We start from the raw sequence: 10998 nt of genomic DNA on the forward strand, positions 1-10998 counted from the left end.
ATGGCACTCCCATAGGCACAACACCCAGTGAAAAGTGCACGTTTTCCACAGAAAAGCCTAAGCCTTCTTTAAAGTTCTTTGAAAAACAATTGCCACACAACTTTGGTTTAAAGGTTTAAGATTTAATTAAAAGTTTTCAAAATGTTTATGGTACCTAATGAGTTGAAAATGCTCTGCAAGACTGCTGGCAATAAAAGACTCTTGGAAAGACTCTTGTGAAAGCTTTTTTTTTTCTCCTTAAATGCTTTGATTTGCATTTATTTTGTAATCCAGAATATTCCAATTCATGAAATAATATGAATAACATACCTTCTGTGTAGCTTTTGCTCTGCATAAAACCAACTGCGAAAGGGAGACCTAATTTAGTTTCTTCCATGCTCAAATCAGCTTAGATGACGAAAAGCTTAGATTCTAGAATGTATTTTGAAGAATTTTCTAATATTTTAGGGTGAAATAAGCTACTCTCCATCCTTTACAGCTTCAAGGATAGGATATCTTCCTGATTGCTTATGGCCACTGCTGTTAAGCCCTTGACTTGGTCCCACTTCAAAATTTTGCTCAGAAAAGTTCCAGAAGCTGTGCTTTACCTAACAGTCTTAAGTGAGTAAATTCCACTGTGACATATATCCGTAACAGTCTCTTTAGTCCTAAATACTCAGTAAATTATACTATCAGTGTTATATATGTGAACCTATGAATCTTAGGAGCCTGCTTCAAGTACAGCAGGGTAGTGAACTAATAAAATATCCCCACAGCTCCAAAATAAGAGAAGGAAATCAAAGCAGAGTGAAAGGTTTTTGCACTCATATGCAATCACATGGCCTCCAACAGTGGAGTTTGCTTGCATTACTTGTACTTTGCATCAACTCTGACAATAGCTAAGGCTGGACTCTGGATGTTAAAACTAACTTTTACGTGCATGTTTTTGGACTTTTGACTATTAAAGTTGTTGTTCTTTTTTTTACCTAAGCAGTGAGAATTGCATAACATCCTTGTTGGTTTGGGGTCAGCCACAATGTTTTCTCAAACCACTGCGTTGCTAAGGCCTTTCTGCTCTACAATAGCAGGGAATGCTGCCATGTGCCACCACCTCGTGCACTAATACTTAGAAGTATACAAATATATTAGCTGCAGTTTTCAAAGACACAGCTTCAGTGGAGAACTTCAACGCTGAAAATACAGCCAAATAGCACTATAAGGTCTAAAAAACTAAGTAAGCCATGGCAATGCAAATGTCAGCTCTGTTTCACAAAGCTAGAGAGATGCTGACCCAGCCCTGTAACTGCAGTTCATACAGTTATATCACGCTTAGCTTAGCTTTTCCTTCTTAAGTAAGTGCACCGCTTTTCAACATTTTTAGTAGAAATTATGTCATATTTAATATTCTTTTTCACAGTTATTTCATTCAAATAGTTTTTCTTTGTTCTTACACCTAACGGCATAAAACATTTACAAGCAAACTGTTAACTTGTAAAAGATAATCACAATGCAAACCTCTAAATTTAATTCTTTAAAATGAAAGGCTTTTGCTACATACATTATACATTGTACATACTTGGAAAGACTAATGCTGCTGCTTTAAATGATTAAGACCAGAGTAAATCCAAGGGTGAGCTCTTCCAAGCTGTGCAGGCTGTGTATTAAAAAGCCTCAACTACTTCTTATTGTGCATAAGGCAAGGTGTGGTTTGAGACATTAAACACAAATCCTTGAAAGAGCCTAATAAAGTTAGATGCTTACATTCTTACTAAAAGACAATGGAACCAGTCTCAGAATTCCCCATCAACATCCACTGAAGCCTCCAGCCATAAAGTACAACTGATGGAAGTACCATGGGCCACTTCCATGGGGACTTGAAACAAGATGTTTATGAAGTATAAATGGCTCTAGGTCTCAGATAATCCCTTTGATGCTGAAGACCATCCTGTACTGAGGCTGGTAAGGCACTGATGAACCATGAAGTTGCATTCATACACGTTTCTCTGGAACAGCCTCTCAAAAGAACAAGTCTGGGGCTCCAGGTCTTCAAACTAAACAGGCTTTCATTCGAGATCCAAGGCAGGGTCAGATATAAAGGGAGATACGCCCTTCAGCATGATCGTGTTGTACCGCATCTTCACTCTTGTATCTGCAAAAGTGCCTGGAGACAGTAGAAGCGCAGGGTCCCACTGCCTGAAAATGGGATCATGTCCCACTGTCTGAACTCCTTTCCAAGGAGAATTTCTAATGCATTCCCATGCTGTGGTAGTGCCTGGAGAGAAAAGAAGGAACTCCACAGGAACCTGTTGTGGTTCACTGTTTTCTGAAATGATATGTCTCTGTTTCAGAACTAGAGAATCTCAGTTCAGGTAGTGCATTCACAATGTACGCAGGTTTACATAGGTTTGCCATACATTTATAAATACATTGTAAATAGTAAGCAAAAATATATGCATTGAAACAGTACATACACTTGATACACATGTATAGTCACATTTTAAATAGTGAATGTATATAGCCTCTCTCCGTGGTTATTTACTAGTGTGTGTTTAAAATAAGTTGTGAAATGCCACAGTGACAACTGTCATGTTGTCTTTCACTAAACATGAAAAGTCTGAATAACAGTGAAAAAATTAAAAATACTGCAGTGATATGACATGTTAAAGCTCCTGTCAGTTAACAGCTACTACTTCATTTCAAATATCCCCATTGAAACACATCTATTTGTATAATCTGTCACTCTATACTGTATACTGCAATACAATGTTTAGCGTAGTGTAAACTTTTACCAAATGATGACTTTTTAGTAAGGAATTGTACAAATATACAGCTATTTATGCCACATACATATAAGGCCATTAACATAACAGCAAGATACATATAAAGAACTATAATCACCAACACACGTAATGAGCTTCTCTCCCAGTCAGCAATCATTTTCCAGTCATCATCAGTGTTTCATGAATGCTTAAGTTTCTAACAGGTTTTGTTGAGCTCTTGCAAGATCAGGCTGAGCGAAATGCAGCCTTTATCATGCAATGCCATCATGACGCACAATTATCATTATATGCCCATGGACTCTGGCTGTTGGGCAGAATGAAAGGGGTTTTCTGCATGGGGTGTGTTACCGAATGAACACCCAAAGCAAATGATTATTGATAAATATGCTCTCAAAGTTAAATAAACGGTTAGTGTTTTCCCCTGTGACTTAAGTGCACGAGTACTTAAACCACACTTGTAGTTTAAATCTAAAAGCCACAGAAAGGTACTTGTCTCAAGGAGTCCTTTACTTACAGATGTTTCCATTGTGAAATGAAAATTCATTTTTTTCAGCGATACATGACGGAATTTTCTTTGGTGGGAAATCCTCCTTTGGCTTCTGGGCATTGCTGCTGCTGGATTTACTTCGACTGTGATCTGGTGTGGGCGGAACAGGCAAAGACCTGGACACCTTGGATTTCACCAGGCAGCCACAAACAAGGCGGAAGAAAGCCCGACGCATTTCCTTACTGGCCAGAGTGTAGATGATGGGGTTCATTGCAGAATTGATAACCGCCAAAGCAATAAACCAGTTGGCTTTGTACAAGACAGAGCACTCCCTGACTTTGCAGGCCACATCAATGAGGAACAGGATGAACAGCGGAGACCAACAGGCAATGAAAACACTGACAACGATCACAACAGTCCTAAGGAGTGCCATGGACCGCTCCGAGTTATTATGGTTAGTGACATTACGACTGCTGGACTTTACCAGGATGTAGATACGGGCATAAAGGATGACGATGGCAACCAAAATGGCTATGAAGATACTAATGCAGAACACAACATACTTCTTGGAGTAGAGAGGCAAAATTGTTGAGCAGTCTGGTAAGTTGTTTATACAGTTCCAGCCAAGGATGGGTAAGGCACCCAAGGAAATTGAAATAAGCCAGCAGGTACCAATGAGAAGGAACACTCTGTACTTCTTATTCGCATCATAAGGCCTCATTTTAATCATGGTCAAATGGCGCTCAATAGCTATTGCTAGAAGGCTGAAAGTGGAGGCTCCCAGGGCAACAAACATGCTGCCTTCCCTAATGAACCAGATTGTGGAGGACAAGCTCAGAGTTTTCTTCCCAGACATAAGAATATTTACTTTGTAAACAACTCCTGCTAGAAGATCACAGAGAGCTAGATTGCCTATAAAAAAGTACATGCGGTTGTGAAATTTATTGTTTTTCCATATGGCAATCAACACCATCAAGTTTTCCAGGACTATGAAACTACACAGGATCAGAAATGCAACAGTGGGCAGGTCTATGTTATCTGTTGCCTTTTCCCTTAAAATAAGCTTTCCTGTGTAATTATAATGCAGTACAATCAGAGAGTCCATCTCTTCATTTCCTTGAGGGCTGACAAGAGCATCAGCTGGCTCGGTAACTGCTGCCATCATTTGTTTGACCATGCTGGACTTCTCCCCTTTAGTATCACAAGAACTTAGTTTCGATAACTTTCCACAAGAGGGAGATCAAGCCACGCTCCTCCAAGCACTCCTTTGGGCAGGCGGTGTGGATCCCCAGCTCCAGCCACCTTTGCATATTAATCTGGGAGACTGGCTCCCAAACCAGGCTCTGAAAATAAAATCAAAAGATGCAACATAAATATCACTGTCCTCCCATGTCACCCATGGCCCATGCAGGTGCTCGAGCTGCAACATACACCCAAGAGGCAAAATGGGTGCTGGCTATGATGGGGTAGCAAGGTCTAGCATTGCTGCATGCTTATCAAGATAGCTGTGGGTAAGCTGTCTGCCATGCTCGGCTCGGCTCAGCACTGTCATGCAGCTCAGCTCCAGAAATGCGAGGGCAATGCGGAGAACTGCTTATTGGTGTTTTCCCCTACGAAATTTCCATGCTGAAAAAATGCAGAGGAGTGGTGAGAAGGATTAGCAAACAGTTACAGCAAGCCCCAGCATGCACAGCAACCAGTTCACTCCTTCTCAAAAGGACCTAACTGTATTTGATGCTATCAAAAGCACCAGGGCAAATTCACTGCTTTCTAAGCTTGTCCTTGTTCCCCATGCAGACTTAAGGTAGCAAAGACCCTGACAAAGTTGGTGTCAAGTCTTGACACCAATCTGTGTGATACCAATGCCTAAAATAACTACTTGCTGCTAATGGTACAAAATGATGCTATTTATGATTAAGGAGATCCTTTGAAGGCCAGTCATCGTAAAATCAATCCTACTTTCTATTCAAATTAGTTGGACTTCTGCTGCCCCTTTTAAAATAAACACAGCAAGTCCCATCTTTGTAAGTATTGTTTGTATGTTTTTGTTCTTTTGTTTTTTTCTTTGCATGCCTCTACAAGACATACATTTAACATCGGGGATTTTTTTTTTTTTAATATAAAAAAGAGTTATAACAACTCTTCTCAATTTACTTCTGCTCTTCTTTAAGCTATAACTTAGACTGACTGAAGTGTTTTCCTAAAGATTTTGGTAGGTAGCATTTTCACAGCAGATCCTCCTGGTTGACTTTTTCCATTGCCGTATATAAACATCAGAAGAGATCTGCACAGCTTTGTAAAAGTATCAGATGATGTCAGAAGAACTCACTGTTTTACCGGAAATGTTAGTTTAGCTGCTGCATGCTCCACTGATAATCAGTGCTCATGCCTCAATGTACGTACTAAGGATGAATGGACAGCCAATTTTTCAGATTGGTAACCAAACCAGAATAAGTAACAGGATAAGGTGAGAACTGGTTCAATGTGAGCCAAATCTGTAAAGATTTATTTATTTTTTTCTTTTTATGGTAAAGGTTAGAAAATAAAAAGTTGTGCTAGATGGCAGAACACTATCCACTGGCCCAAGAAGTTTAGGGAACTTTTTAGCAGCTAGAGCTCCTGATCTCAACTTTTATTTACTTACGGGTCATAAGCATTTCCCAACCACAGGGGCTGGAATTAGGTGATCTTTAAGGTCCCTTCCAACCCACACCATTCTATGATACTATAATTCTATATATACAGGTTTCTTAGGATCACAAAACCATGCTCTGTTCCAGCACTCTGTTTTGGGCACTTGAAAGTGAGAGATGAATTTCTAAGTGCCTTCTTGAAGAAGGGAGGAGCAAGCCATGTTCCAGACGAATGTAAAGAGACTTAAAGAATGACCCACACTCATCCTTGTGTTTTCTTATCCTCCCTTTTCCTGGGTTATCTCCATCAGAAAAGAAGTAATCTGACAAAAGCCTACAGTGAATTGACTTGAACTTTTTAGTGCATACAGGGTCTTTTATAATTCTTTTCTGAGAAAGTAATTTACCATTTACCCATTGTTATAATTTTCATCATCATTGTAATTATTATTATTTCCCCATTCTAGCTCTTAGGTGCAAGCGACTTTGCTGAACAGATGCACTGGAAAAGACATATTACCCCCCAAAACACAGATGTTGCTTTGTGTCCTCAGTGTCAGTGATCACCTCATTAATTTCCCATGAGCAGAACTGGGCTCTCGAGTTTGGACCTCATTTCTGAAGCATGGTAACAGTGAAGCTCTTCAGTAGAATGACTTCACCTCAGCTAAGGTTCAATCTAATTATAATTCAGTTATAATCTGCACACTGTTATCACATAAATTATCACAGTCTTTCATTGTATTAGTTTACAACAAAATGCCACTGTATTCATATCAATTGCTAGTACTTTTAGTTATAAATAATAATAAACAATTACATTTGATTAGGAAAGTATTTGCTAACGATAGTTCAACTAGCAATACTCACCAGGCTGGCTGATGGCTGCCTGTCAGAACTATATTCAATCATAGTCATCATTTAAGAGTACTGCATGCAACAAAATAAATGTTCCTGTAAGCCTTTCCCAAGCTGAGTTATCATAACTGGTCTACCAAAGGACAAATACGTTTCTTTCTGCGAAGAAAACTGTATGCCAGACTTAGGTCGGTATCAGCCACAACTCAGCAGCTGTAAACTCTCATGACTCCACTAAAGATAATGGTGCTATACCAGTTCCCCCGGCTGAAGGCAAAGACTATGCACTCAATCAGCAGAAATCATATAAGGTCTCTTCCATTGTTTGCAATTACTTCTCCTCTCAAAATTATTTGAGCAAAATTAGTATCACAAAAGTAAATCTTTGCCTCTGACAGGCTAGTGGCAAGGCAGTGGAGATTGTAACATTATTATTTGCCAGAGTGCTCAGGGAATAAGTATCACGCACAAGCCACTTGAAAGATAATGTAATAAATTAAAATTTATTCTCTCCTGGCAACAACTTATCTTGCTGGTAATAAGTTTCAGCCACGCTATTTTTTTTTTGTTTTCCTCCTGCTTTGCAGACAGTAACTCAGAAAGCACACTCATTTTTTAACAGTTAGAAAAATTAAAGTTTGTTGTACACTACAAGAATAAAGACAGCAGCAGCCAGGCTGGGAACATCCTCATTACTGCTTCCTGACGCCACTACGTTTTAATCCTCAAAACATCTTTGTCCCATTCTCACAGAGGACTAGCCAGTAGCTGCAAAGTATGGCGCTCAGCTTGGAATATTCAAAAAAAGGACCTGAAGAGTCAATCTGTGGCATGCTGTGTGTGGAGCACTGCCTTGGCTAGGCACCTCAATACCTTGAGCTCTTGACGACACCGCTGGCAATCATTTTTATTCACTACAAAGCAAGCCAGCAGATCCCTATTGCTCTACCACCAGGTACCACTCGAAAGGTAAACCTGTCAGCAGCGTAGGGGCAATCTCGCTATACTTCCTCAGGGATGTGATGGGCAAACCAGCATTTGCTAAATTACTCAAATAAAGGCAGTGGTATGATGTCAAGAACCACAGTCAACTGCAAGACAATTCAGTCACCTCCATCAGCTATTTGGCTGATTTTTGTCCTCCCTGGTCCAAGGATGGAGGGAACAGTTGGGGCCAGCAGCGAGCACCATGACATTTCCCACCTGGGTAATCTTCCTGCCCACCACCACACATTGGGGTTTTCACAGCCATTAGCGTGGTAGGGGATCTTAGCAGCGTTAAGCACCCTTCCAGAATGGAGCAGGGACTCTCCACTGAGGCTCATATTCTTACAATCTACCATGGTCTGTATGATCCTGTGACACATGTGTTATGGAAAAGGCAATGCTGTGTAGTAGGCCATGTCCCCTTCATCTGCCCGATAGCAAGGCACACCTCTACTGCCCTCTCCAGCCCCACCACACAGTGGTACAGGCAGAAACTCAGGGCCATACCCCTCACAAGCTCCCCACAGATAATGCCCTGGGTAAGACAGTTGGAGCCAACATGCAATTTTCCTCTGGGAATGTGTAATTTCCACTGCCAGGAGGCAGCAGGGACCTTGTGATAATGGGGATGGCAAAGCCCTTCAGCAACCATCCTCAGTACATCTCCACTCTCTGCTCCCAGCAGTACTCTGGTAAGAGTCCCATGGGGAGTTTAGGGCTTTTACCATCTCATGAGTCACTGGGTGCTTTATAGCTGGAAGAATAGGAAATTTCTATTTCCAAAACAGTGAGACACGCTGTCTCAATTTTCATGGTATCCCGAAATCAAAGCAACAAGTGAGAATAAAGCACAAGTAGTAAGCTGTCCATCATGTGCTGCACATATTGCAGCTCTGCTGCAGAACTGCAAGGGCAACATGGAGAACCGCTCATAGCTGTTTCCCCCTACAAAATTTCCATGCTGAAAAGATGCAGAAGAGCGGTGAGAAAGATGGTGAGAATAAAGTGAGAGTGAGTGAGAGAATAAAGGAAAGTGAGAACAAACCACAAGGACTTCACTTTCCATTACCTACTTTTGCCTACAAAGACCTGTGTGTTCAATATGCTCACTGCAATTCTGCTGGAATCGTATTTTCCTGCCTTGCAAATATCCATTAACAGACTTGACCAAAGAGACTGAATGGCCTTCACCACTACCACACACATAGCGGTTCTTCCTCTCCTTTCACAAACAGCCTTACACTTAGCCACCAATGACAGTTTTAAAAACAGCAAAGGGGAAGACAATATCTGCATATCTGAAGCAAAATTTTGTATATTTTATTTAGCTGTAAAGCTTTTCCACATGGAAACTAAACACATATAATTCACCAGGCACATCCTAGCAGCGTTAAATAAGAACAGAAAAGAGTTCTGAGAGCAGCAGCAGCACAGTTCAATACACTTTTCCACTCTGAAATTAAGCTGTGTTAGATGCAATGCAATTTAGACAACAAACATCTGCTGCAGAACAATGTTTTGGACAACTCAAACTTTAAAGAGATTTTTTTATTTTTGAAGTGGATGTGCTGGCAGCCTACAGCTTCAGAAAAGCCTTTAATAAATGGTTATTTTTCTTGGCTTCTGTATTTTAGACAACGGTTTGTATTTTGGAATTCCCAGCGGCACACAGGCGGATCTCACAATGGAGCTCCTGGCTGGTTAGCTCTTGCACTTTAAAGGAAGGTACATTTACTTCTCTCCCCTCACCCAGCGCTACACACACACACACGCCAAACTCCAGGATTCCGTTCGCAAACTTGCAACACCGCAGCAACCTCAACTTTCTGCCGTGATAAACACCTCGTCCACGCGGCCCAAGAACATCCCCGACGTGACGGCAGCGCAGCCGTCCCACACGGGAAACTTTACTCACAGTCCTGGGACATCTACCCAGCCAGCCGCCGCTCCGTGCCCACCGCTGCGCCTCTACGTGATATCCCGAAGGAACCGCGGCTTGTCCGCTCCCGGCCGCCTCGCACGTCCGGCGGCGGCCGCACACCGCGCGGGCCGGGAACACCTCGCTCGCCGCTCGCTGAAGGAGGCAGCGCCGACGGCCCCGTCGGGCGGGCAGGCACCGCAGGGAGAGGGGACAAGGGGGCAGGCAGGCCGCGGCAGGGGCTGCTCGGAGAGCAGAAGTACCTGCTCCGTCCCTGCCGCGTCCTCCCAGCGCTCTGCGGCCACCGCACCCGACCGCCGGCTGCACGGCGCCGCTCGGCCCCCGGGGCTAAGTTGGGCCGGGCCGGGCCGGGCCTGGCGGGGCGGGACTGGGATCGCCCTGTCCCTGCCCCGCCTCTGCTGCCCTGAGCCGCCCCTCTGCCCCCTGCCCGCCCGCGCAGCCCCCCTCTGGGCCTCTCTCTGCCCGCCCGCCCGCCCCCCCGGGTCCTGCCTGCAGCACGCCGCTGCCGCGCCGCCGCCGTCCCCGGACGGGGCTGGCTCCCCGCTCCAGCGGTCTTCGCCTGGCCCGGCCCGACCGGGCCCGGCCCGACTCGCTTGACCCCGCCCGACGCCCCTCGCCGCCCAGCCGCGAGCAGGCCCCCAGACCGAGGGAGGATCCCCGCGGGGAGTCTGGTGCCGTCGGGGCAGGGCCGCAGGTGAAGCACTCGGAGGTCTGGGCGGCCGGAGTGAAATGTGAGACGGCAGAGCCCGCCGCCGAGTGTTTGTAAATGCGAGAGGGAGGGAGGGAGGGAGGAAATTCTGGGTAGTCCTTACTCGGCTCGGTCTGTTAGCGTCCTGGAGTGAGGTTTACCCCACCCGCATCTGCCCCCTCTTTCACTGTGTCTGATAATCTGATCTTCAGATAACTTGAGATGGATGAAGCATGCAGAAACTCCAAGTTAAAATACGGCTGATTTGACCCAGAGCTGCCAATGACAGTGTGCTTTTAGTAAGGTACCCCTTGACAGTTATTGACTGAGTAATAGCAACTCAAGGATAGCAGTAGGCACGCAGATTGCTTCCATGACAGAAGCAGCACTTTGGAACACAAGTTGAAATCTGGATCCTACAACCATCTAATTTAAATGTACTTGTAAGCTGCCTGTGGGTATAGCAAAGCTTTCTGTCAGAAATGGATATGATGAGCTGGCAAACAGGAACACTACAACCTTGCTAAGCGCAGGCAGGCGTGTAGGGTTGCCTAGCTGTCTTGCTGCAGTCAGTGTTTTTCTTGGGAGCCTCCTGTCTGAAGCTGAGCATCGTCATGCTGGGGCTCGTGCCACAGGCTCGGCTGTTG

General features: G+C 44.0%; 1 protein-coding gene across 5 annotated transcripts; it reads right to left on the minus strand.

Moving 5' to 3' along the window:
* Positions 1 to 101: 101 nt before the first annotated feature.
* Positions 102 to 10379, minus strand: S1PR3 (sphingosine-1-phosphate receptor 3). Of its 5 annotated transcripts, none has more exons than XM_065663103.1 (2): positions 10308 to 10379; positions 102 to 4589 (listed from the first exon to the last, which is right to left on the minus strand). In XM_065663103.1, the coding sequence occupies exon 2, from the start codon at positions 4421 to 4423 to the stop codon at positions 3266 to 3268; it is 1158 nt and encodes a 385-aa protein (XP_065519175.1). In that variant the 5' UTR covers positions 4424 to 4589; positions 10308 to 10379; the 3' UTR covers positions 102 to 3265. The 5 variants fall into 5 exon arrangements, with proteins under 5 accessions (XP_065519175.1, XP_065519176.1, XP_065519174.1 ...); XM_065663104.1 differs by lacking the exon at positions 10308 to 10379 and adding an exon at positions 9906 to 10066; XM_065663102.1 differs by lacking the exon at positions 10308 to 10379 and adding an exon at positions 9657 to 10066.
* Between the last annotated feature and the right edge of the window lie 619 nt (positions 10380 to 10998).

The sequence above is a fragment of the Lathamus discolor genome, chromosome Z (assembly GCF_037157495.1).
Source record: "Lathamus discolor isolate bLatDis1 chromosome Z, bLatDis1.hap1, whole genome shotgun sequence".
NCBI classification, from domain to species: domain Eukaryota; kingdom Metazoa; phylum Chordata; class Aves; order Psittaciformes; family Psittacidae; genus Lathamus; species Lathamus discolor.

Excerpts from the sequence above, each read along its gene's own strand:
- S1PR3 (XM_065663103.1), bottom strand. The coding sequence starts at position 4,423 with ATGGTCAAACAAATGATGGCAGCAGTTACCGAGCCAGCTGATGCTCTT.